Source organism: Chaetomium globosum, genomic scaffold, assembly GCF_000143365.1.
Source record: "Chaetomium globosum CBS 148.51 scaffold_1 genomic scaffold, whole genome shotgun sequence".
NCBI lineage: Eukaryota > Fungi > Ascomycota > Sordariomycetes > Sordariales > Chaetomiaceae > Chaetomium > Chaetomium globosum.
In genome coordinates, this window is record NT_165976.1 from 3,556,870 (window position 1) to 3,582,175 (window position 25,306).

The 25,306-nt window shown below is 55.1% G+C and overlaps 11 protein-coding genes across 11 annotated transcripts in view; 6 read left to right on the forward strand and 5 right to left on the reverse strand.

The window, feature by feature from the left end:
* CHGG_01148 (uncharacterized protein) overlaps positions 1–899 on the forward strand; it is a gene marked incomplete at both ends in the record, with an annotated part of 1,427 nt that extends 528 nt beyond the window's left edge. Inside the window, 2 exons of the mRNA XM_001220368.1 lie at positions 422–466; positions 746–899. Coding sequence (XP_001220369.1) covers positions 422–466; positions 746–899 — 199 coding nt within the window. The remainder of the gene's footprint in view (positions 1–421; positions 467–745) is intronic.
* A 1,481-nt stretch (positions 900–2,380) lies between these two features.
* CHGG_01149 (uncharacterized protein) lies at positions 2,381–3,310 on the reverse strand (the record flags this gene model as incomplete). The annotated part of the gene is made up of 1 exon (XM_001220369.1): positions 2,381–3,310. The coding sequence occupies one exon, from the start codon at positions 3,308–3,310 to the stop codon at positions 2,381–2,383; it is 930 nt and encodes a 309-aa protein (XP_001220370.1).
* Positions 3,311–4,336: 1,026 nt separating this feature from the next.
* On the forward strand, positions 4,337–5,935 carry CHGG_01150 (uncharacterized protein; the record flags this gene model as incomplete). The annotated part of the gene is made up of 5 exons (XM_001220370.1): positions 4,337–4,340; positions 4,460–4,570; positions 4,900–4,999; positions 5,141–5,778; positions 5,850–5,935. The coding sequence occupies 5 exons, from the start codon at positions 4,337–4,339 to the stop codon at positions 5,933–5,935; spliced, it is 939 nt and encodes a 312-aa protein (XP_001220371.1).
* A 307-nt stretch (positions 5,936–6,242) lies between these two features.
* On the reverse strand, positions 6,243–7,712 carry CHGG_01151 (uncharacterized protein; the record flags this gene model as incomplete). The annotated part of the gene is made up of 3 exons (XM_001220371.1): positions 6,243–6,554; positions 6,619–7,547; positions 7,640–7,712. The coding sequence occupies 3 exons, from the start codon at positions 7,710–7,712 to the stop codon at positions 6,243–6,245; spliced, it is 1,314 nt and encodes a 437-aa protein (XP_001220372.1).
* Positions 7,713–11,693: 3,981 nt separating this feature from the next.
* On the reverse strand, positions 11,694–12,896 carry CHGG_01152 (uncharacterized protein; the record flags this gene model as incomplete). The annotated part of the gene is made up of 3 exons (XM_001220372.1): positions 11,694–12,001; positions 12,065–12,720; positions 12,784–12,896. The coding sequence occupies 3 exons, from the start codon at positions 12,894–12,896 to the stop codon at positions 11,694–11,696; spliced, it is 1,077 nt and encodes a 358-aa protein (XP_001220373.1).
* A 1,272-nt stretch (positions 12,897–14,168) lies between these two features.
* On the reverse strand, positions 14,169–14,941 carry CHGG_01153 (uncharacterized protein; the record flags this gene model as incomplete). The annotated part of the gene is made up of 2 exons (XM_001220373.1): positions 14,169–14,657; positions 14,792–14,941. 2 exons carry the CDS (start codon positions 14,939–14,941, stop codon positions 14,169–14,171), a joined length of 639 nt encoding a protein of 212 aa, XP_001220374.1.
* Positions 14,942–15,952: 1,011 nt separating this feature from the next.
* Positions 15,953–16,624, forward strand: CHGG_01154 (uncharacterized protein; the record flags this gene model as incomplete). Its single annotated transcript, XM_001220374.1, has 3 exons — positions 15,953–16,154; positions 16,337–16,428; positions 16,496–16,624. 3 exons carry the CDS (start codon positions 15,953–15,955, stop codon positions 16,622–16,624), a joined length of 423 nt encoding a protein of 140 aa, XP_001220375.1.
* A 492-nt stretch (positions 16,625–17,116) lies between these two features.
* CHGG_01155 (uncharacterized protein) lies at positions 17,117–19,353 on the forward strand (the record flags this gene model as incomplete). Its single annotated transcript, XM_001220375.1, has 4 exons — positions 17,117–17,303; positions 17,381–18,221; positions 18,324–19,152; positions 19,315–19,353. The coding sequence occupies 4 exons, from the start codon at positions 17,117–17,119 to the stop codon at positions 19,351–19,353; spliced, it is 1,896 nt and encodes a 631-aa protein (XP_001220376.1).
* A 311-nt stretch (positions 19,354–19,664) lies between these two features.
* On the forward strand, positions 19,665–20,809 carry CHGG_01156 (uncharacterized protein; the record flags this gene model as incomplete). Its single annotated transcript, XM_001220376.1, has 2 exons — positions 19,665–19,730; positions 19,865–20,809. 2 exons carry the CDS (start codon positions 19,665–19,667, stop codon positions 20,807–20,809), a joined length of 1,011 nt encoding a protein of 336 aa, XP_001220377.1.
* Positions 20,810–21,426: 617 nt separating this feature from the next.
* On the reverse strand, positions 21,427–21,730 carry CHGG_01157 (uncharacterized protein; the record flags this gene model as incomplete). The annotated part of the gene is made up of 2 exons (XM_001220377.1): positions 21,427–21,644; positions 21,700–21,730. 2 exons carry the CDS (start codon positions 21,728–21,730, stop codon positions 21,427–21,429), a joined length of 249 nt encoding a protein of 82 aa, XP_001220378.1.
* A 2,400-nt stretch (positions 21,731–24,130) lies between these two features.
* Positions 24,131–24,399, forward strand: CHGG_01158 (uncharacterized protein; the record flags this gene model as incomplete). Its single annotated transcript, XM_001220378.1, has 2 exons — positions 24,131–24,257; positions 24,341–24,399. 2 exons carry the CDS (start codon positions 24,131–24,133, stop codon positions 24,397–24,399), a joined length of 186 nt encoding a protein of 61 aa, XP_001220379.1.
* Positions 24,400–25,306: the final 907 nt, after the last annotated feature.

Genomic DNA, 25,306 nt, shown 5'->3' on the forward strand with positions numbered 1-25,306 from the left:
TGGTCCGCATTAGGTGGGTTGGTGGGCTCCCATTACTCATAGAGACGCGAGCGAGCTCGTGGCGACTGGGTGGGGGGGGGGGGGACTAGGGAACTAAATAAGGGATGTTGTAACGTCTGGGACGTCGGGTTGTATGTGAAGTTCTTGGGTGGTAAGGAAGGGTTCTTATTGCGGTCTGTGATCGGCTACAGAATCGCTATACAGCCTTGGGTTTTCCATTGGAGTCCGCAGATGGATTATCTGGTGATATTTGCGCGGCTGAATGACTCCATGTCTTGAAGACACCCTGAACTTTAACATATTTTGCAATGGAGGGGAACGCGGCCAGCTACATGTACTTGTAGGCAAGTCTACGTCTGGTAGTCCACTTGGACTGCGATTCTTCTTCCTCTCCACGTTCCCGCATTACTTCACTGAACAGTGTCCAAGTCCAGCTGTTGTTGGTTCACAAGTGTCAGGAATATTAGTACGTGAGCTCGTCCTCGTTGGTCTCGAGGTGACTGGGATCCCAAAGTCAGGGATGGCGAAGGGGTACTGCTCGAACTACCTGCTGCCTTAGGATTCCCCTCGGCTCAAACCAACCCGCAGACTCCTGTCTTTTTCGGCTCGCATTTTGTTATTTTTGATCACTGCTACTTTAAAGTGGATGGGCCTCACAAACCCATCAAACCGCCTCCATACCCTCCTTCCCACCCCGCGCAGTCAACCGACAATACCCGTTAGCTTTGACAACACCTGGTTCCAGCCCCTGGCTGTGGCCTTCTACTCCTGGCCGTGATTGCCAGCCTTATGCCTCGAAGCCACCGCCGCTCGACGAGAACGATGTCAGGCAAAACAACGAGTACGAGGGCTTGTATTTGGCCGGGACGCCTTGGCGTGGAGTGCGCCCTCGTCGCTAAACTTGAAAGAGAGGGACACCACTCGGGTCAACGGTGGTCAGCGAGCAGCCAGGGGGTCGCTGGAAAGGATGTCGGGTGGGGATGGGCGGGCCCCGGAAGCCAACGAAGCCGCGAAGATGAGACCATCGACCTTCACTACGCGCGGGAAGTCGATGATGGCACACACTTCTTAGAATTCTACTCCCTCGGTGTCGGATGGCACTAGTTATGGAAGCTGCCCCAGCGGAGGGAAAAACGGCAGCGAGAGGACGACGGAGAGGGACGAAAGAGGAGGAGGGAGGCTCAGGAAGCCCTCGGCGACACCGAGTTTTAGCGTATATGCCGCGACAATCAAGCCTCACTCCAGGACCACGAACGAGAAATTCGAGATAAGATGGCATCCGGCGTGGCCAAGCTGGTCTATATGGTAGGGGTAGGGAGCGGCAATAGGTAGTATTTGCCCTCCCAGCATTTGCTATACCCTCCAAAAAACCGTCGTAATTTAACCGACAAAATCGCCTTAGAGGGAAACCCTTGTACGGCTTGAACGGGATGGGATCAAAGGGACCATCTTTGGGACGGAATCGGACGACGATGTCATGCCCTCGGTCATCCTGGCAACACCGGAGGCAACAACAACACCGGTATGGCGAACCATGATCGCCCGAGAAGTTGCAAGCGACAGTATCGATCGTGTTATTATGGATGAGGTAACTATATGAAGTCCTTATTAACTCGGAATTCAAAATCTACGATCTTCCCAGGCGGGGGGGTGTGATCATATGGTGCTATCCAGTTATCCTGGGAACCCCCAAGGCGACAAGTACACCAAACTAGTAGAGAATAATTACGAAAGAGTTCGCAAAAGATAACAGATGCGGTTAATCTTGTATCGGGTATTCCCGGCTAGTGAACGGGAACTCATTTCATGCTGGATATAAACTTGACTTAGGTCGGCTCATGTATCACTGTTGGTAGCTCTTGGAGTGTCCTTATTTAGGAGCGCTGGCTTTCCAGATAGCCATGTGTACGTCTTGAACGTAGTATGGGATGTTAGCTGGCTGTCTTGAGACCCGATGTCGATGGACTAGCAGGAGGTAAAAGGCTTGTGTTATGACGAAGCCTAGGTTCATTGAAGCTTAGGGTTTAATGGTGAGAGTAATATAAGGGTTGCGATATAGCCTAGAGACCGGGTAAGGTATTTGGGAAGAGTATCGTTCCGTGGACATTGCCGTTTACTTCGCAGCGAAGGTGCTTCCGGGGGCGTCGGCTGTGCTGAGTGTGGCATGCCTCACGCCGACAAGAGACGGGAAAAGGAATGGTTCGAACACTATGGTATTCCGTACGCCAATCTCTATAGCATGTCGGTGATTAGACAAAGAAAAGTTGTGGTATCTATCCCACCACTTGTACCGCATACTGCGGGCAATATGCTCCCGCCATCCCGCTATTTCCGTTTCGAACAGAAACCAAGGGTCGCCCCTTATTCCACCCACCATCCCTCAGAGCATCTCCTCGTCGTCCCTCATGGCCATGAGCCGCCCATACTGGTCCGCCATGGCGGCCTCGTTCCCCCAGTTCACGCTGTTGCCCACGTTGGTCGTCTTATACACGGGGTCGGCGTGCGAGGGGTTAAAAGTCGGGGTACCCCCAGCGCTGGCGAGGGCAGCAGCCGCGAGCGAATTGGTCTCCTTTGGTGGCGGGGCCATAGACTCAGCATATGCCCTGCTCATGGACTCTTCATACTCACGGCGGGCCATCTCCTCGTATCCCGACGCCATGTACGGCTCCATGTAGTGGTAGGACGCCCGATCCGACGTGGCAATCCAGCGGCCGTCGCCGGCCTGGATGGGCGTCAGCGGCGTGCCGTCGAGCGACATGACCGTCTCGGGCTCGGGCTCGGGGTCGTCTTGCATCATGCCGAACTCTTGCTGTAGCTGCTGGTCGATCAGCTCTTGTTGTTGCTGCTCGAAGCGCAGCCGGGCGAGGGTTTCTTCTTGCTCGACGCTCGTCATGCTCCATGTCAAGGTCGGGTTGTCGGTGCTGTTGGTGGGAGGGCAGGCACGCCAGAGCTCAATCAAGCGGAGTTGTTGTGGGGTGTCGGCGGTCCTGAAGAGCTGGAGCTGGGCGGATGAGAGGCCGGAGGTGTTTACGCTGTGCTCCCTGAGGACTTGCTCTACGATGGCATGCTCGCTCTGGGGCGGTTCAGAGGCGGGGCGTGGTGGCTGTTCATCCTTCTTTACGAGGTGGGCCGAGTGGTTGTAATGTTGTGAGATGTAGACGATCTTGCGCTCTTCCTGGGGCTCTTCCACGGGGACAGGGGCGGGTACTGGTGTGGGTGTTGGTTGAGACAAGTGGTCTAATGTGAGGTTGCGAGAAAAGAGTGCTACCAGCTCATCCTGCGACTGCACCTGCGTGTATACGGCTGCCATCTTGTGGGTAATATCGGTTCTGCAGCGTTCCATTAGCTTATTGCTTCCCGGCAAAGTACCTTTGTCAGACCCCGTGGAACGGCACTTACTGGCTGACACCTGGTATCCGAATCGACTCTCAGATAGCACAATATAACTCAGTTGCTTCTGCCGTACTTGTACAGTCGAAAATGAACGCAAGCGTAGTTGGGGTCAGGAAAGCAGATGGACCGATGTGCTCTGACTTCTGTCGGGTGTGCAGCGGGCTGCAAGCAACTTCGTTTTATTGTCTATGCTATGTACTGCGGAACACCGTCACTTCGCAGAGGGCTTAGTGACAAAGACGAGAGCGGGAAGTCACGAAGAAAAAAGGACGGTAAATCGAAGTGGGAGCTCGAGGGATGGTGGGGGGCGAGCTGCGGTGGGTGGACAATGGCGGGGCAAAGGAAGCCAAATTAAGCCCTCAAAGGTGGAAAATTGGAAGCAAAGAGGGGAGGCGAGACGGGGGAGAGCGGTAAGTTCGAGAGTGTGCGACGACAAGGCGAAGGTGTGCCCGAAGTAGTTTAGAGATCCAAAGAAGAATCCAAACGATGGAGGTTCGATATTTAAGAGGCGGCCATGGTGAGCGTGTGAGCGTGGTTGGAAATGAGGAGGGGCAGGCCGGGCCAGGCTAATTTTGTTGAATGGAGGGGGAACTTCCATCCATCCACGCCAAGTTAACACAACACGCAGGCACCAACCCCCAATACGGATGGGATGGATGGATGGATGGACGGATGGGCATAACGGCGCCTCAGCGCGAATCCCTAATTCAGGCGATCGCACACTTGTCAGGCTCCAAAGCCCACATGGGCAGCGTGCCTTCCGCTTCCATCTGGGGTTGACGGGGGGTAGTGTGACGATTGGGCATTGGGCAGTGACACATATCAGCCGAGCGACTGCCACTAGGCCACCGCCGCCATAGGTGCGGTCGGTCGGAGGGCAGGCGCCCTGAAACAGGCCCAAAGCGGCAAGCCCATCGAGTCACCCCAATGAAGCGATGACACGATGAGTGCTGAGTGCCTCGACAAAACCATCGGATCCAGCCAGCAAGCCATCGAGGATATCATTTCGCCTCGGAAGGGAAAAGGTGCATATTCAAAGGCACAAGACCCCTGAATTGAATTGCAGGTTGCAGGTTGCACGGTTGCAGGTTGCAGGGAACGACTCCACGGCCAGCGCAGATCGACCGAGACACCGAAGGGCCAGCGGGCAATTCTGGGCCACCCTGGCTTGCAGGGAGTGGGTCTGAGACAGCTGCTGGGTTTGGAATGTGGGAGGAAAGGAGAAACAAGCCACATTTCAACGCCACAAATGACGTCGACCTGTCCCTCCATCCACATGCCACCACAGCCTGATGAGCGGCAGAAAGAGCCGGGCAATGCCACCTGGATATCGCAATAGTTTGAATTTCCATATTCTTTTGAGGACTACCGAGTGTCTACCGCTCTCCTAGCGATCTGTATCTGATCAAGACCAAATACGAAACCCCACCATCTACAACGATCAAGATGGCTTCCAAAGCTGGCCGTCCGCCCAATTACTGTAAGCTCAGCCCACCACTCCGAGAGACCGTATTTGCTTTCCCACGCCCCTAACCAAAGGAGAAGACTCGATCCTCGGAATCTCCGAAAGCGCCTCCACCTCCCAAATCCGCGATGCCTACAAACGGTAGGTAGTTCAACATCTCTCTCCCTGCTGTCTTCATTCATACCCACTCCACCTCCCCCCAAACCAAACCAAACCAAACCACCACAATCACCGCCCACCAAATAAACAAATAATACCCTACTTACACCCCCCTCCCCCCAGCGCCGCCCTAAAAACCCACCCCGACCGCCTACCCGCCGAGCACCCCGACCGCGCCGCCCGCACCCGCCAGTTCCAGCTGGTCAACGACGCCTACTACACGCTCAACGACGCCGGCCGCCGCCGCGAGTACGACGCCCAGCGGAAGCTGTTTGCCAGTTCTTCTGGTTCTGCTGATGGGGGGAGGAGGGCGGGGAGGGCTGGTACCGCTGGTGCTGGTACTGGTGGTGCTGGGGGGCAGCAGATGCCGGGGGGTTTTGATTTTGGGGAGGAGGATGCGTTTGGGGAGGGCGGGATCCCGTTTTCGTGGGCGTGGAATTTCTTTACGGGCGGGCAAGGGCAGGGACAGCCGGGGCAGCCGGGGCGGCAGGGGCAGGAGGAGGCGCGGGCGCGGACCGAGGACGAGCAGTTCGCCGACGTGTTTGAGGAGATGCTGCGGGAGGAGGGCATGGCGGCGGGCCAGGAGGGCGCGGCGGGGGGCCCCGCGGGCAAGTTTTGGAGCTTGATGGGCGGCCTGAGTGGTGGTGCGCTGGGCTTCATTGTGGCTAATGTGCCGGGGCTCGTGGCCCGGCGCGGTGGCGGGGAATCGGCTGGGCGCGGTGAGAGATGCGAAGGGGAAGAGCGTGTATGCCGTGTTTCAGGTGAGTCGTGTTGCGTCTTCCTCCGGTTTGGGGGGTTTAGGGGTGAGAAGATGTGTGGTTGTGCTGATGAGTGCGACAGGAGCTGCCGCAGACGGACCGCGCCAAGTTGCTAAGCCAGTTGGCGGCGAAGGTGTTGAGCCATGCCGTTGGGGTTTAAGAGCATCGTGGCTGGGATGGTTCTGAGATAGGCAGCGAGGCGTTGGGATTTCGGATTTGGTCGGGATGGGGATTATAGGCACGATGTTTGGCGGGCATACCTGATTGATACTCGTTTGGCGATGATCTTTATTTTATCTTCGAGGACAATGGATACAATATTGGGTCAATATGCCAACCCCACAGTTTTTCGTCTATGTGATCCTTTTGTTCGCTTCCATCATATCATATGTACAAACACCTGGCAAGCCAGTCACGCACCCATAATCCAAGACCCAACCCTCTTCCTGGCACACAATTGTTGGGCATCACCTCTTTTTGGTCTTTCGCTTGCTGGCTTTGCCTCCCTGCTTCTGGGTGCCGCTGGTCTTGGCCTGGCCAAGCTCGTCCACCGACTTCTCGATCAGCTCATAGTCCTCGCCGGAGCCGCTGCTAGGGGTGGCTTTTCCGGGCTCAGAGTCCTCGTCGTCGTGGTCCAGCTCTTCAGCCTCAAGCTCGTCGTCGTATTCTTTCTCGTCGGCGCGCTTCGAGATGAACCGTCCCAGTGTCAGCTGGAAGGCCCAGAAAGGGAGCCGCACGACGGCGGTGTCCTTGAAGGTGGGGCGGGCAAGCTCGTTGGGCTAGGTAGTTATGATGTTAGCTTCGAGTTCCACAAATGTGTATGGGTCCGGAGTCATAACGTACATCAAGTAGGAACTCGGCCACCTTGCCGTCCTCATCCTCCTGCTCCAGGTAGACGTCACCGAGCGAGTCAACAACGAGGATCTTGCCGTTCTCGGCAACAACGCGCTTCTTTGAGCCGGTGGGTCCGCTGCCCTGGGGCTCCGGCAGGGGCGTGGCCGATCCTGACGCGGCAGGCGACGGGCGGCCGCGGCGTGTCTTGCGCCCGGCACTCTTGTCATCTTTCTTGGCGTCGCGTTCCTGCATGCGGCGCATTTTGCGGTTCATGGGCATGGCGCGTCCCTGTTCGTCCTCGTACATCTGCTGCTGCGGCGGAGGCGCGGCAGGAGCGGCCGCGGGCTGGGCGTCGATGCCGGGGACGTTGATGCCGAGGTTGTCGCCCCACGCGGCGTGGCGCGCGAACTTGATGTACCGCTCGACGAACTCGCGCTGGCGCTTCCAGCTCATGTAGAGGGCCAGGTAGTGGGCGGCGCCGCCGGCGAACAGGAAAACGCCGAACATGGCGGTGCCCAGGCCCGGGCGGTAGCGGTCGTAGTAGTACTCGGTGCCCTTCCACGTGGGGAAGCCGTTAGAGAGGAAGTGGTCGTAGCGGTCACGGCCCGGTCCGCGCAGGACGTCGGCGACGATGGACAGGCGGGCCTGGCGCTCTGAGGCGCGCTTAACGGCCGTCTTGAGCTCGGCCGACGTGGGCTTCTTCACGGCGCCCGCCGGCTTGCCCTTGTTCTTCTTGTTCTGCTCTTTCTGGGCTTTGGTGCGCTCGGCCATCAGCTGCTGCCTGACCTTGTCCGGATGGAGCAGCCGGGCCTTCTTCTTGTACGCCTTGTTGATGTCTTCATGGTTCGCCGACCGGCTGATGCCTAGGAACTCGTAGAAGGTGACATCGGGTCCCTCGTGGGCAATCAGTTCGTCGCGGACGCGGAAGATCTCGTGGTCTGCCCAAGGAAATGGTTCGTTAGTACGAAACAGACTTGGTGATGATTCGAAAAGGGGGTTTAAATCGAAGATAACAACCTCCGAGACTTACCCTCTTTCGTCCAGGCTGCTGTCAGCGGCGTCAGGAGGGCCAAAAGGCCAAGAGAGATTGCCGAGAGCTTCATAATGGCATTATCGCACGCGCGAGAAGCCTGTCACGGTTTGTCGACACAAACGATGTTGTGTGATTGCGAAAGTTCACGCAAGCTCCGAAGAGACACGTTTTGTCTTGACCAAGGGCCTTGAAGTTTTGCGGCTGCCAAGACCTGCCGTTTTAGGCGCGGCAGGTCAGCCAGGCCCCTGAGGCTCCACAACAGCACATGTCTGACAGACAGAGTCTCGCCGAAGCCTCTCTCCTGTGCACACACAACAACCAACAACCACCCGACACAGCCATCAACGCAGTTCGTCCACGAAAGGGTTCAAACAAATGGATGTGTTTTGAGAATCCTCATTTCCTTGAGAAAGCAATTGATCCGCCTATTATTTCACGCCCTAAATACTCCAAAAAAGGCCCACCGTTTTCCAGCCTCTGACAATGTCGCGAGGCAGTTTGATCCAAGGAATGGCTACTAATTAAAGTAGATTATGTTTGCAAAGTCTGTCGACTCGAACAAGAAGGCCGAAATCGACAGATCATTTGAGAGAGAATTGACAAATGCCGAAGACAAAATGGAAACCTCAAGATGTTCGGTTCTCCGGGTTCCTGAAACGGCAAAGAAGATGCGAAGAAAGTTGAGGGAGCTGAGCAGATGGCATGGGCCTAAAAGAAGCCGGTCTCCCCATACTGGTCGACGTACGGTTGATGGCCAACATAACATATGACGCTACAAAATCAGGTTGTCAGACACCCAACGTCCACGATTGTAGCATCGGTGATTCAGGCACAAAGGGAATATTCGAGGAAGAGATCGACTTGCGGATCTTTACTGTCATGGTCTCGAGAGAGCCCACAAGGGTACCATAAGTCTTCCATTTCCAGTGTCACGAATATGCCAACAGGAGGGACCTCGGGTCGCGGGACGCCCCAGGCAGTCATTATAAAAACCAATCAGGGAGCCAGGAAGGTGATCGAGGTGATCAGTGAGCTCAGTCACCAAGCCGAGACTGAGCACACTGAGCACCAGGTAAAGACCACCAATCAGGATAACAATAGCTCGACAGTGATCAGTGAACTCAGTTGCCAAGGGCAGACTGAGCACACTGAGCACCCTGGAATTAGCTAGGTATATAGTCACTCGTTCTGGAGAGCTCTGGGAGTTCTCCAGTTAGCAATCACAACTGCAGTTCGCTACAAGCTCGAAAGCCTACTGTTGAGACAAGTCTTTGTTGTGCACCCTTTGGCTGCACCGAACCTAAGCACCCTTGCAAGATTACCTTCGACCGAAGCTGAACCCTAACAGGACGGGGTCCTGGAGTAGGTTCGTCACAAGCTCCTTTTGTTAAACAAGTATCAAACTTTGCCCAGTATATTAATTTATTAATTAGTTAGTTAACTAAGTTTAAAATATAATTACAATAACTAGCTTGTGAGGTACTTGTAAAACATTACCTGTGTGAGCACACAGGAAGACGATACCAATGTGAAACTAACAACAGGAAGCGATGCCAATGCGTGGGTTAAGCCCACGCAGGGCGGGGCCGGGCGGTCTGGAAAGGTGGGCCCGGAATGCCGGCGCCCGCAACATTACCTCACCTCGAATAGCTGATAAAACTCCCTCTTCATTCGCTAAACACGTCGTTTCGTCTTCCGCAGTAGCCCTCCCATCGCCATCATATAGCGCCCCTGGCGCTTCACGCCACCCCTTAGCTAGAGAGAACCAACCCGACAGCTTGTTGGCGGGTTTAATATCGGCGATGGCAGCTCATAGGCCCAGCATGGCGAGCGACTCGGCGCAAACAGGAGCCTCACCACCATCCCACACCCCATACCCCTCCATACCCCTACCCCTATCCATCACCGTGTCCCTCTCCCCAGAGACAGAGCCACAACCCCAACCCCATCCAGAAACGCGCACCCTCCTAACCTTCCCCACGCCCGGCCTACCGCCTCACTTCGCTTGGGGCGCATACAGTGGCCCCAAGCGGCGGTGGAGACTGGACCCGCACTCATTCCTGATGACGTCGTCGAACAGATAGACGTGCATAAACTCGTGGAAGAGCATAAACGTTACACGGGATGAGGTCTTCTGCCAACTTCCATCTGGTTGGGAGACGCGGCGCCCCGTGGTCCCCCAGCAACACCGACCGATCATCCAACCCCCGCAGCGTCAGAAACCCTGGGGCTGTGGCCCCCGTCGCTGGCTTCCAAAGGTCAGGGCTAATGTCCATGACGGATCACCGCGGGTTTTCGCCCTTCACCGGAAACGCGGTCCCGTCGCACGTCGCTGTCGCTGTGTTGGGCTCCAGCAGCTCATGCAGCGGCCCCCTCGCGTACATGCCATTGACCGGGTCGATACATCGGTCCGGTCCGTAGGCAACCCGACGGGTGTTGGTGAGATAGCGAAGTCGGTGTTGGTTTGGCTTGTGAGGCGCTTGTATGCCCGTTTCGCCCCGTGCTGGGCTTCGAAGAGGCAGGCCACGAAATCGCCCTGCGACACGTCATCACAAGACGCGTCGATAAAATAGTACCAAGTAGGCGATGGTGTAGCGTTTTGGCCCCTGGCTTTGAATCCGAGGTGAGGAGGGTAAAAAACGGTGTTCATCGTGGACTCGGGATGAAGTTAAGCTTGGGTATTGTCTGGTGTATGAAGAGATGGAGTTGAGAAAAGAAGATTGAACAAGACAGGAGTCACAAAACACAAAATAGGCAAGGCAACGATACGGCCGGCTGCCAGCTGGCGTCTAGGTTCCATGATATCATTGAATGTGTGGCCTAAAGTAAGGCCTTGTCGACAGCTCAGTAGCTAGTAGATGGTCAGAGGTTCTCGACAATCGGCCAAATGGCCGGGACCATGCGGAGCGGTATGTGCGCGCCGTCGTGTTGAACTTTATCCTCTTGTACGTTTCAACTACACTGGGCTGGCCTCCACATAGACGTCGGTGGAGACATTAGCCTTTTGGTTCTCTTATTATGTCACGTATCATTTATGAATAACTATGTCACCTACAGTCAAGAAATGAATGTAATTTCGTACAGTTGTTCAACACGACAAACTAATACATATGATAGCTAGGTATGTCTGATTGATTATAAGTACATACCTAGGTAGGTACCTTAAGTAAACCTATAGTCAAAGAATAGGTACCTTGCCTAAGTTCACACAGCCATCTCGGCAGCCTACCAGTATCACCACCACCCACATTACAACAACCACAATTCAGTCAAAACAGCAGCAATTTACAAAAGAGATACTGGGAATTCTAGACATTTAACAGGGCTTTAGTATTCGGTATATCAACCCTATACCTTCCGCACCATATCCAGCCGACGGGGCATTGAATCAATAAGCCTGTTGATAAGGTCCCACGGCACCCTCTCCCACGCCACCTTCAGGGCATCGACCACCTTTGCTCTATTTTTTTCGTTATTACAAAAAAGATATAGACCTGTGAAGTTCCTATATAGGATATTCTCCATTTTCCCAAATGTGTTCGACCGGGCTTAAATCCGGGCTGTGGGTAGGGTGGTCCTGGGCCTAAAGGCTGTGCGTTTCCAACTATTCTTTTGTCTTCTTTACCGTATAGATTTTTTACATTATCCTCAAGAAAGAAAGTATCTGGTAGGTATAATGGAATCAGGCCTTCCTCTAGAAATTAGTTATAACTGTTGTACTTCCATCGAGCTGTGATTGTTGTAATGGGTGTGGCGGGTGGGTGCGAAGATGTGAAGTGTGAACTAACAAACAGCCTTCATTAGTGAACGGCAATCTTATCATTTGTCAATCCACAACTCCCTACCTTATGAAGGGGATTTGGACTATTCTATTCTAATCGTTGTTATTATCGCTGACGAGTATCAATGACTGTATTCCTTAGATGTGTCTGGGAGTTCAAGCTGGCCGTGTTATTATTACAACAAGACCGGGTTTTGATACTTCTTTATGGATCTACAGGGAGCCTCTAGTGGTATTTCTAATTAATTCCAGACCCTCTTGAGTTTTTCTTTAACTCTGCAATGTGTAGACCTGGTCATACTCATAGCACAACACACCATTCTGGCCGCACGCCACAATGTTCATGACGTCGCCAACGGTCACGTTGCTGGCACTGACACCAACAGACAGCGGGAACTCCAGTGTCACATTACCGCCCTTGAGATTATCGTAATCCATCAAAAAGATGGGACCAGAGATGTCGGTCAACCGGGTCTCGAGGTTCAGCTTCTGCCACGACCACCAAACGCGGTCAAGGTTGGCGTGGTGGAGGTAAAAGATGGGATCAGCAGGGGACGTGTAGAGGTCACCAATTTGCCCTACAATCGACTCAGTTAGCCAGTAATTCTCAATCTCTATCCATAAAAGAAAACAACACGAACCATATGTCCCTCCCACACCGTAATGGCCGCCCCCGTGAACACCCGAGGCCTCAAAGCTCGGCCCGCCCTCCACCACCTTATCAAACGCCCCAAAATCCGGCGCAGCCAGCGTCAGCTGCGTCTGGTTCATAGCCAAGTACCGCCCCGCAAAGTACGGGCTAAAATCCCGCTTCAGACACTGCGGGTTGTAGGTGACCGAGTCCATGGGGCCGAGATGCACCATGTCCGGGATGCCGGCGAACGGCCCGTCCTGGACGCAGCCGCCGCCGGTGCGGCCGGGCACCTCCATCGGGTTGGCCGGGTCGGCCGCCACGAGCGCGCCGTTCCCGCCGAAGCCCGTGACGGGATCGAAGACGGGCGACGACGCCCACTGGCCCGCGGGCGTGTCCAGCGTCCAGTCCCAGTAGGGCTGGGCGCCCCCGTAGCCGCACTCGTTGCGCAGCATGCGCTCGTACACGGCCACGTAGTAGCGGTGCCAGGCGAGGAAGTGGCCCGTGTAGTGGATGTCGAAGGTCTGCTGGATGTGCGTGTAGATCAGGTCATCGTAGCGGCTGAGCACGCCCGTGTTGGGGAAGGGCGGGGTGAGGGCCGGCTTGCGCAGGAGGCACTGCACGGCGCAGATGTAGGACGACTTTTCATGTTTGGTGAGGGTGCGCCTGGGTGGAGGTGAGTGGATGCTGTGGGTTGGTTCTGGATGGACGGGGGACTCATATTCTTACCATTCTTTCCTCATGAGGGGTCCTTGTTGCTGTTGTTGATGCGGACGTGCACTGACAAGGTCGCCTGCGCATAGAAGAGCGACAAGCACCTGGATTCCCTTTAGAATTTGCATCGTTGCAAGAACTGGACGGCCTCAATTCGACTTCACGGTGGTGGAGGACAAAGGTCGAGGGCTGTAGTCTGTACCTAAGTCGAGGCCACGCCTCGAATCGCAGCAGATGTCTCCCTTCTTATCTTCCAGATGAAAAAATCATCCTCGGCCCCATCTCCTCCACCACAAAATCTCACAAGAGGTATCCCCTTTTGGGTATTGCTGGGTGGGTTGGCGTGGTCCACTGCAACGTTGACAAGGGGGTGAAGTCTGGCCCCTGACAGCCTTCTAGACTCGATGGGGCTTGGTGGGTTGCAGGCAGCCAACTACCAAGCCTTGTAGCACCACTTCGAAAGCAGGTCGCCGATGGTGCGGTGCTGTGCGGTTCGTAGCGAAGCGGAAACGGTCAAGCCCGTGACTTGGCGCTGACGCCGACACAGTACCTCCATATGTTCTGGGCAAAACCTTCCCTTTCTGCACTCCAGTAATTGATGGCTTAACGGGTATGGGACTGGGCGCCTCCGTAACGGCTCCAAACGGCGCCGCGGCGCCGGCAACGGAGGCCGGAAGTCGTCGCCCATTCGAGGTAATCCGTACTTCGTTTACACCCATTAGAGTCCTCCAGCACGTACGCCCTACATTCGCGATGGCGGTGTATCCTCGGCGCCAGGATCCCGCCCCCGCTCCTCGAAAGAGGTTTGGTGTTAGCTAGGCTCGCTTATACCCTCGTAGCCTTCCCCCATTCCCTTTATTCCCTGGAATATCTCTTTTCCTCGTCTCTCTAGTTATCCACCCTACTACCAAAACACTGCTTGGCTTAGTATCACGGTATAATAGTAGTAGCGCTTCTCCTAGGCGAACGAGGGTGGTGTGAACTTCATTTGTCCACATCACTCTCAGCTCTGCCGGATTGGGACGACGTCGACCTTGGTCCGGCAGCGGCCGGGGCGCAGGTGGGGGTTCCAGTACCACACATCAATGGATTGGCCCGATTCTCCCGTAATGTAGGGTAGGTATGGGCACAAGCATTGGTGCTTTCTCACCCCTTCGTGACCCCGCTGTGGGATTCCTCGTCCAACCCGTAAATACATGTACCTACCTCTAGGCATCGTGCGCCACCAGCATCAAGATCTTCACGATACGATGAACTTCACGGTATCCGTCCCTACGGGAACAACCAATCACAGCGAACCGGATCTCATCTGCTTTCCTCCGCAGTGGATCGACTATATAACATTCTTCCTTGGTAACTACTTCGCGCATGCCGCAACCGTGCGATCGAAGCCCGGCCGGTCATGGATCGATACCGCAAAGTTTGCCATGGAGGCTCTCTTCCTCCCTATCACGGGCTTGAGCTTGGGGTTGTCGAATCTCCTGCCCTTGGCGAGTCTGAGGTTGCGTAAGGAGCCTTATCGGTTGGCTGCCGCGTGCGAAGCGCTCTGCACTGTCGTGAAGAAGCGGACCGACAATCTTGGCTCGCTGTCTCAAGCGGAGCGCGGCAACAGTGTTGTTCAGATGTCGGGCGGCAGCGCAGACCTGGACCTCGGGCCGGGCACCGAGTGGAAGAGCCGGGGTGATACGCGCGCAGAGCAAAGCCGGAACCAGAGCTGGTGGCCGGGACGAAGAACTCCGGCGGTGGGAAAGCGCCGTAAGATCCAAGGCATCGTCATCCTCCCTGACGACTATGAGATCGTCCTTGTCCCCAGGGACTTCCCTCTCCAGCCGCGCTGCGACAGGCCGGAGGGCATATCGCCCGAGACCTGGGCCGAGGTGACATCTGAGCTGCAGCTGCCATGCAGCTACAACGTGCCAAAGAGCATCATCGGTCTGGTTCAGGCCTTCTGGGCTATCAGCACAGTCTACAAGGCGCGAGGGAACCAGATCGAGCAATACGGCTACGCCGCGTTCGGACTCACCGTCGTCCCGTACGCACTCATGTCGATCGCCAACCTCGCGGCGAATCTGGTAGCGCCCGAGTACCCGTGCATGTTTCTCGTCTCCTCGCCAGATTTGGTCGATGCTGAGAGGCACCACGGCGGGCGCTTCGACTGCGTTGTTGCCGTCATCGACACGACTTCACCGATTGTCCGGAACTTCAATTACCGCCGTTTTGGGAACGTGCAACGCCTACGCCGCTTCTTCAACCCGTTGAGGTGGATCAAAAAGCGTCCGAAGTCGCGACTAGTTTACTGTACCTTAGTGGTGGTTATGTTGCTCCCCATGTACCTGGTCGCTCAGGCACTTTTTCTTTTAGGGTTTCTGCTTCTCTTGGGCATCCTCTTCTCGCCCGTCATAATCGTCGGCGCCCTCTCAAGGTTCCAGGGGAACGAGAGTACAAGTACTCAGCGCGGATGGATCCTGGCTTGGCTTGTCGGAGGCTCCGTGCTTCCGTTTCTTGGTGTCTACATAATGCAAGGGTTGCTAAGGAATGTCGGGCAAGCGCGCCGGAGATGGTGTGCCTGGGCCTTGCAGTGTATAATTTTTATTCCGTCTATTGGAGGGATGGTTGTCGTGGGCCAGATGCTCCGGGATTTTGGCGTTTGTACTCGATTATCATGATCCATCTTAGCACGGCTGAGGCGCCCCTGGATTAGGTAGGTAGGTAGGTATCTATGGGAAAAGGGGGCACTTGGCAGGCAATAGATACCAAAATAGGAAAATGACAGAGACGTGCAACACCGGGGATACGCTAGTCGTCACCGATCTAACTAAGGTAGGCAGTACTAATTCGGTACTTGCACCAGCTCGAGATCTTAGAAAAGAAAATCCAATGCTGCTGGACGGCCCTTACGAACAGGACGCCCAACTGTATAGGTACTACGAGACGCTTTCTAAGATCGGGGCCGCACAAGGCGTGCTGACACCAACATTATCCATAAGATACCTACCCAACTTAGTTACCTATCTTTAAACTGGGGCGTGGAACTTTATTTTCCCGAGGTTCCGCTGCTTTCTCCGCATGCCATTCAAACCAAATCTTACGTGTCCTCCGAGGGGCTTTCCAAGGGGCTCAAGGACATGCAACTCAGGACCTTTCTTTTGCACAGCTCATTCCTCTGAAATCACAGCTTGCTATCATGTCTCAAGAAGAAGGGAAAATCCCTGAAGGCACTTCTCCGCCACAGAAAGAGGCAGACGGGAAGAGTAGTGGCACTTATGAGGGGGGCTGCCATTGCGGGTATATCAAGTTCAGCGTCACCCTGACACCAGCGCTCCCCGAAACCAAGGTGCTTAACTGTAATTGCTCCGCGTGTAGGCGATTTGGCTATCTTCTTGTTTGTGAGTCGCATTTTCTCCTCCCTATCCTCTTCCCCAACATCCGTCTAAACCAAGCCGGAACAAGGGAGAAAGAAACGGAAGAGACTAAAGCAGCGAGATGCTACTAGACCCTGAGGCCTCGGCTGTTACTTGGCATAACGATAGCCGCGCCCGCTGCAGTAACTACCGCTTCAACACAAAAGACAAGGATCAGATGTTCTGCAAGCACTGCGGAGCCAGCATCGGCATCGATTTCCGCGAGGTTCACGCACCGGAGCACATTTACGGTATCAGTGTAAGCTCTTTCTGGTTGTCAAGTACTATAATATAACTCTCAATTGCAAGCTAATGGCTCAATACAGGTTCGCACTTTCTTCGACATTGACCTCGACTCCCTTACCTACCGCAAATTGGATGGGCGCAACAGGGTTCCGCCAGCGGGAGATTTGTCTGGTCAGTATTGGGACGAAGAGGCGCATAAATTGAAATAAGGGTGATTCAAATCCCATCTTCAAAGGGCGCTAGTTGGATGGTGTCTTTGCAGGCACCCTAGGTATATGGAGGGTGAAGAATGAAGAAACGCCTGCCTTGATTTACCGCGGTTTCCCCTCTGGAAGTCTCGAGGATAGATTTGGTCCCATAGCCAGACAGGATCGGAAACAGACGTGCCAGGGCAACACAAGGACTATGTCTGAAATCAGCATCGCATGCTGGTTACTGGCTAGCATCTTCGCATGCGCCATTGCCGCCTATGCATGGGATAAGTGTCATACTGCCGGACCATTGGTGAGCCAGGGATGGTGCGGCCTTCTAATTTGACAGATTGAGCGGGGTCCGGGAGATGTTCAGGGGTCGAAAATGGTTAAACAGCAAGCAAGGTAAGTGTACATACATAAAGTAAGTAGGTGGTTACCCCATCCCCCAATTTTTGTCTTACGCACTTTATCATTCCATCCTGCGAATGGTGCGGGGGGCACGACAACATGAAGATCGCCAGCTCCCTCTCTTGTTTGTTTGCCGTGCTGCGGCTGACATTTGCCAATCCTCAAGCCACGGGTAATGTCAAGCGGCAAGGCTCGCAGCTCCTTGACAGCTATGACTTTGTCATCGCTGGCGGTGGAACCAGCGGCTTGACCGTTGCAGATAGGCTCACCGAGGCGTTCCCTGACAGTTGGTTGAGATTCTTGCTAGCTTTTCACTTTAACCTGAGGGATGTTAGCTAACGGCTGCGCACCTCGGCTAAACAGAAACCGTCCTTGTCGTTGAGTATGGCGAGGTTGAGAACGCACGAGGGATCTTCGACCCTCCAATGACCATCTGGGGAGGTAGCAGCAATGCGGCAAGTGGCTGGCTGCTCAACTCCACGCCAAGTCCGGAGTTGAACAACGCCACGGCTCTCGTCATGGTTGGCAAGGTAGTCGGTGGAAGCAGCGCCATCAACGGCCAGTTCTTTGACCGAGGATCGCGCTTCGACTATGATGCTTGGGATCGACTCCAGGGAGGTAGCCCCGAGTCCCGGATGAAAGGCATCAACTGGAGTTGGGATGGAATCTACCCCTTCTTCAGAAAGAGCGTCACTTTCACACCGCCTCCTGAGGCTGTTGCGCGCAAATACAACTACACCTGGGACACATCAGCTTTTGAAAATGTCACACCTATCCACGCCAGCTTCCCCCCGTTCTTGTGGGGAGACCACTCTGTTGGGCGAGACGCCTGGGAGGAGATGGGCATCTGGCGGGCCGAGGAATGCGCCAACGGGGACAAGGAAGGCCTTTGTTGGATTCCCATCTCACAACATCCCATAACAGCAAGACGGTCTTATTCGGGAATCGGCCACTACGCCGATGTGGTCGCTGACAGGCCCAACTACCATCTCCTGGTCAAGCACCAAGTGGCCCGGGTGGTATACCCGGAGTGGAACACGAAATCAGGCCCGCCTCTTGTGGAAGTACGTCCCCTAGACGGTGGCCCATTGTTCAATATCTCCGTGAAGAATGAGGTTATTCTTTCATCAGGGGTGTTCGGTACACCGGCCATCTTGCAAAGAAGCGGAATCCACCACAGGGATTACTTGACATGCTTGAATCCGTAGTCATGACCGTACTGGGATGCGATCCAAGCTGCAGACATGCAGGGGCCTCTGAATATCTGGAGCTGTAAGTGGCAGCGCTGCAATATTACCTGAAACAGTCAGCTAAGCAAACGCCACTCGCACCCACGCCAGACACGAAGCCGATCGCTTTCTACGCCCTCGCCTTCAGACATGCTCAACGCAACCTTTGCCGCCGAGACCGCGGCGGGCTTCAACCAAACCCCCGCCCAGGGCCCTTACACGCTCGCCATGTCCAACAGCGCCATCTGGGTATCCCTCCCCAACATCACCATCGACTACCCCACCATCATGGACGCGATCCGCGCGCAGAACACATCCCCCAAACACCGCCACCCTCCACCTCCCCCCGCTTACAACGCCGACCCAACCCTGATCGCCGGCTACCGGGCGCAACTCTCCCAGCTCGCCCAACTCTACGCCAACCCCCACTCTCCCAGCCTCGAAAGCGCCTGGGCCACAGGCACCTCCCCCGCCGCCATCCTGCTGCACCCACTAAGCCGTGGCACGGCGCGGCTCAACGGCACGCACCCGTTCGAGCCGCCGGTGCTCGACTACCGGTCGGCGTCCAACCCGGTGGACATGGCGCTGCACCTCGCGCACACGCGGTACCTGCGGCGCATGACGCGCACCGACACGCTGCGGGGGCTGGGCGCGGTGGAGGTCGGGCCGGGGGACGAGGCGGCGGCGGATGAGGAGCGGTTGACGGCGTATGTGCGCCAGAACACCGTGCAGAGCTATATGCATCCGTGCTGTACGGCGGCGATGCTGCCGAGGGCGAGGGGGGGCGTGGTGGGGTCTGATTTGAGCGTGTATGGTGCGGCGGGGCTGAGGGTCGTGGATATGAGTGTCTTGCCGATGTTGCCGGCGGCGCATTTGAGTGCGACGGCGTATGCTGTTGGTGAGAAGGTGTGTTGGGTGTTTTTCATTGGCTTTTTTGGGGAGGTTTTTGGAGTTTTGAGCTTCTCCAACCATCTCCCCCTTCCCCCCCCCCCCCCTTTTTTTTTTTCTTTTCTGTTAATATTTTTTTTGTTTGAATTGCACTGACAGCAGATACCTAACTAATTACAGGCTGCCGATATCATTATCAAGCGATGGAAAGCCGAATAGATAATTCAAGGTAAGAATATCTGACGGATTGTGTGTGGAGACATGCGCACTGGGCAGTTTCAGTTGTGGTCGCAGCGAGGATTGACGGTTTGTCATGGTCCTTCCTTTTCCGAGAAAATAATCCGAATACTAGTATTGGACCCGCACAGTGCCATTACCTGTGGAGCCATTCAAAACCCCCCTGCCTTATTCCGTTGTTAACACTCGCCGTTTTTCAAGTCCTTAACCACTTCCGTTGTGTAATTGTTACTCCAAGCTATCACACACAGAGAAGCAACGACGACTTTTTTGAAATAAGGACGGCCCACGTCATGCTGAGACGATCCCACAAGAAGTCACGGGCCGGGTGCCTGGAGTGCAAGCGTCGCCACGTCAAGGTTTGTTTAATTTCGTGTTTCAACTTTCAACTTTAGTTCATCGTTTCTAGTTCAGCGGTTTCGTCTGTGACCCGATTTTCAAAGCTGCCCAACTTGCCCAGAAATGCTAATGCGGTTGTTTTAACGGACACTAGTGTGACGAACAGCGGCCCAAGTGCATCATTTGTACACTCTCAGATCGGGAATGTGGTTACCCACCACAGCCGGCCGGCTCTTCAGCCCCTAGCACACCAGCAGCAGCCATCCAGGAGGAACCAGAGCCCAAGCAGTCCGCAGATTTGGCTCCTGCCATCACTACTAAAAATGAAAGTAGCGCGAGTCCCGTTGCCGGTGTCCCCCTTCCCGACATCGCGAGCCGAGGGCCGATGTCGCCCAACTATGCGAACCAGAGTTCACCCGAGGTCAATCTAAATCACATGGAGTTACTTATCCGTTTCAACTTTGAAGAGCACGCTCCCGAGCTGAACGTTGAGATGCACGACTTCGCATCGAAACTCTTATTCAAGTGTGCACTCGAGGCCCCGTATTTGATGCACCAGATCCTCGCCGTTTCAGCTCGACGTCAAGCACTCCTTCAACCCGAGCGAGCAGATCACTTTCTCGAGACCGCCATTCACTTACAGACCAAGGCCGTTTCTATTTACAACGAGACCGGAGCCAGAGCTCAAATTGACCAGACCAACTGCTCGACTCTCCTCCTGTTTTGCTCCCTTCTCGGCCGTCATTTGCTTGCCGACCTCCTTGCGAGGCGCGACTCCGACTTTGGCGACTTCTTGACCCGCTTCCTCGAGTTTCTCTCGATATCTCGTGGCCTGCTTGCCATGTCCGTCTCTGCCTGGGATCTTCTGTTGCAATCTGACATCAAACATCTTGTTCTTTGGGCCCTCGAAATCTCCCAGTCCACACCTCGGGGGAACCACTGCGATGGACTGCAACGCCTGGTGGCCGAGTCGAAGGAGCTAGACGTACCATCCAAGGAAGCCTGCATGACTGCCATTGCCTGCCTTCAAGTTGGTTTCGACAGTCTGCTGGGGGGCGACGCCCGGAACCAGAGGTACTTGATGGTGTTCATGTGGTGAGTTTGACGTACCAATTCAAGTGGCGGCCGACACTGACAAACAAAACAGGGCGCCCGCCGTGCCTCAGAAGTTCACCGACTTGTTATCTCAACGATCCCCCGAAGCAATCGCTATCATGGGCCACTGGGCACTCCTTCTCCATTACACGAGAAGTCTATGGCACGTTGCTGGCTCGGGCTCGCATCTTCTAAAAAGCATTGCCGGCCACCTCGGACAGAATTGGAGCCATTGGTTGTCATGGCCCCTTTCTGTCATCGCTGCCGATACTGCGTAAGCTGTACCGAAACAGCCTTTCATCTAACCCTGCCCCTCTCCCTCACAACGGCTACAAAGCGGCACCGGAGACCACACCTAATCTGGGGCCGGGATGTTCGCCGTGTCCGGGGGGCAGACTCACATGCTCCAAACGTCGAGATACTGAACGCTTGAACCATGCACACCATGCACAAGGGGCTGAATGCAGAAATTATTCATGATCGAGACATCGACGATACCAATCAGTTCAAAATCAGACAACCGCCGCCTATAGGATCGAACGACAAACATCCATCTCGAACCTTCTCTTCATCGCATGCCGTCTACCACCGACAACCAACTCTACTACTCCAACCCACTTCTCACGATCGGTTCGCGCCGGAAGCCGCCATGGGGTTCCAAGCGCCGTCATGGACCGGCTCCTCAATGTACCTCGTCACGCCCGAACTCTTGCTGAGAGACGTTGCATACGGGTCCCTGTTGGATGTCGACTTGGTTTTGTCTCTGCTCGAACTCCCCTTCCTGTCCGACTTGTCCTTCCCTTTGCCCTTGGACTTGGGCTTGGAGCTGCTTCCATGAGCTGCAAAATTTGAATCAGCTTTATCTTCTTTGAGCTGGGGGTGGGCATGGCTGACAGTATGAATGGGTGGAAGACGAGTGACTCATGTTGACTTGTTATTGGTCGGCGTTGGATTTTGGTGTTGACAATGTTGGGCTGTTGATGATGGACCGGGTTTTGGATGGAAGTTTGGATCCGGGAGCTGGTAAATGGCGCGGGACCACCACTTTATACACGAGATGCGAAGGAAGGACGTCAGTCGATGATGCTCTGTTGAGCCATGACTTCCCATGGCCGCGGAAACCCAACATCTCTCACACATTGACGTCGTCAGCGCGCGTATTGCTCACATGCCCTCTGGCCCTGCCTCGAGGGTCACATCCGGCATGTCTCGGGTCGCTCAACTGACATGCTGGACTGCAGCTTTGATGGAAGGGCCGCATGCATAACCATGGCCCTCTTCGAAAAGCGAAAACCTCGGACGGCCACCAGAACTAATGTACATTCACCGCCAGAATGATGGCTAATTCCTAGGTTGGACGGCCTCTATGTCTGTACGACATTCGACGGCCTTCTTCCTTTGGCTTAGTCTGAAGCACCACTACCGTTCCCAAGCCGGCAATCCTAACTGTCAAACATGCCGAGTTCTCTGTGTCATCAGGGGGATTCCCTGTCTTGCATCCCAGGTGGTCGACAGATCAGCAACGACCAAGCATCACATCCTCCCGGAGGCATACTCAAACCCTCACCGCCACCCCTTATCTGCTCCGATTCGACATCCTTACGCCGAGCCCTCGAAGATCAACCACAAAATACCGATGCATTTCGCGTCGTACAACAACAAGACTCTTGAGAGCTAGCGGGGTTGCCTTGCCTAAGATCTTGGTTCTGAAAGGAAAATTGATTCCCTTTTCCTACGTCCGGAGGCATCTAAAATACATCTCTACAAGGCGGCAAGGATGACAGGTTAGCGACGGGTACTTGCAGCGCGTAATCCCACCGGACGTGTGCCGTGACCCAGGATTGGGTGCCGTGGCCTGCTCGCCCCTGGACCGTGACCTGCAGTAAAAAGGGGTTGTGGCTTTCGGCAATGGCGGCGGACGGCGTGTGTTGCATGTTCGCCCAAATGGCTTCCTACATACCAGCAACTGATCTGTAAGGAAAACAGGGGCACCAATCGAAGCAAACCGCATGGCGGCCGACTGGATCGACCATGCATGATTCCCCAACTGCCTCGTGCCCCTGGGACATTGTCATCAACGGCCCTCACTTGGAAAGACCTACCGCCGCGGAGCCGAGGCAATCACAGCCGGGCTACAGCACCCGTTGCCACATGCGGTTCCCTTCAGCTTCCGGGACACTGAAACTGGGCATCCGAAAGATTGACAGCTGGGTACTACCCACCAAACTCTAGCCATGGTGTGTTTGACAGCAGGACTCAGCTTCCTCATGACCGGGACCTGCCAAATGATATCATTTGGTTGGCAATTTTGAACTATATGGCGTCTATCATCTTTCCTCACGTCCACCACGGTGTGGCGCGTGGCCCCTCAGGGACACGGCGTCAGTCACCCTTCCAATATGCTGCTTAGCTCTCTGCCACTTCCGGCTAGTTTCAAGACCTTCTGCTCAAGACGCATGCCCAGCTTGACTATGCATTCCTCCGGATGCTCATCGAAAACTACAGGGGCCAGTACGATGAACTCGTACAACACCACGGGAGAATGGCGTACCCGGAACCGGAATTTCTGGGGGAGACGACAAACTCTTGGCCTCGGATCGCCCCGATCGGGATTCTACGAATGTGAGCGACGCGCCCTGGGATTCTTCACTCCTTGCATAAGTGCCGGGTTTCGATCCATGATCCAACTTCGCCGTCACCGCCTCCTTGGAAACCCTCCGGGTCCGTACGACCGCGCAAGCGTCCCATCCGTATGATTCCCGGCCATGTGTGGCTGTCAACATAACCACACGGGGGATATACCGTCGTTTCACAACTCGCAACTTCCATATGGCCAGGTTGCACCGCATGAGACAAAGCTTGCCAAGTTCAAGCGAAGCCTTGCATTGCGGGATATCTTTGCGTTCGCTGCACTTCCAAAAGGCTAGCCGGCCAGCACCCCCTGGGCGGCCATCGTCGAAGGATGCAGTGGCTGTCATCCGTCTCGGCCGAAACCGTCATCACGAGACACCAACATCTCATTAGCTCTCAAGGCACCGCCAGCTACAATCTGACGCCTCATCTTGGCAATGAAGGCGACCACCTGTTGATCGGCCCATGCCCGGTATGGCGATGAAGGTGCCCCGTGTCGGGTGGGCCGATCCTCGGGCTCCTAAGCATGCCGTGCGAGTCCAGCAGGATCGCATGACCGGGGCGAGTATCTCACCGCTATTTAGACAACACGGAGTTTTTGTCGGGTCAAGGAGCCCTACGCCTTGCCGAATCTCGCGTGCGGGAACGACGTCGGGAATCTAGAAGGGTGTTGTTGCCGTCCGCAAGGTACGTGATGTCATCGAGCCACTGGAGGCATGCCGACACGGGTGTTGACACGACGGGATCGTCAGTTCATGGGAGGAGGGCGATGCTCGGCTCGGGCGCAGGCCTGTGGCAGCGGGCTTCATGCGGCCGCCGGCGTGAGCTGAACCCGCGGAAACGATGCCGGTCGAGGTTGTGTAACAGTACGTACCTGAAACTGCTGACTTCACCCTCGATCCAGCAACACCATTTGGTCTGATATGGCCCTGCGTTGTCAAGACGCAGTTTACGAGGCAATAAGCCAGGCCTAGATGGCCAGCAAGCTATGGTTACCCGACCACACCCGCCCCCGGTGAGAGGACTCAATGTCGACATCGAACCACCCTCACAGGAGTGTACACAGCAGGGGTGCTGCCACATCTCCCAGCTGGCCGCCCAAGGAAGGGGTTCCAGCCTTCTATGCCGGTACATTATGGGTAACACACATAAATCTTCGACTCCCTCTGGGGTGGGCTGAAGAAGCGCGTCATGCGACCCCACTTGTCCACTCACCCACCGGTCCTTACGTACGTATCGCTCCTCGCATGGGCGAGAAGGGAGTGGTAGTACGCCCAGATTGCGGCGATAGCAATCGTGGGAGGCCATATCTGCTTCAGCAGCGCCCCGGCCTGGCGGTGAGCATGGACGCATGGACATGATTACTCGGTTGGCGCGAGGTACCAGGTTTTTGAAGAATCCCCTCCTATTTTCGATGGCCGGTTAATCCTGCCTACTCTGGTAATCAGTTCCTTGAGCTTCGTTGGACGGTGTGATGCTGTAAATCCCTCAGGGTCAGGAGGGCACTTTTCCCGATCACATGTTTCGATCAGTTCCCGGGAAAAGCGAGCTTACCTGAATTGGGGATATTCAGAGTCGGCCTTTGCGCGTCGTTACTGAACGATGTCTCTGTTTCCGAACGGACGGTGAGCTGGACGTCTATGATTTAAGAGCACGGAGGGGAAATGTATAATGGATTCTCAGCCATGTGTTTTGCAATTTTGATTAGTACAGCTAGTTAGACAAAGAAATCCATAACGGCATGGCCCCCACGAAACCTGGAATTGACCCCGAGGGTGTGCCTCAACTGCTTTCCACAGGTATGTACGAATGACTTCGCTCAACTTTCCAAGTCTGTATAGTAGTATCGAAACAATATCAACAATAACTA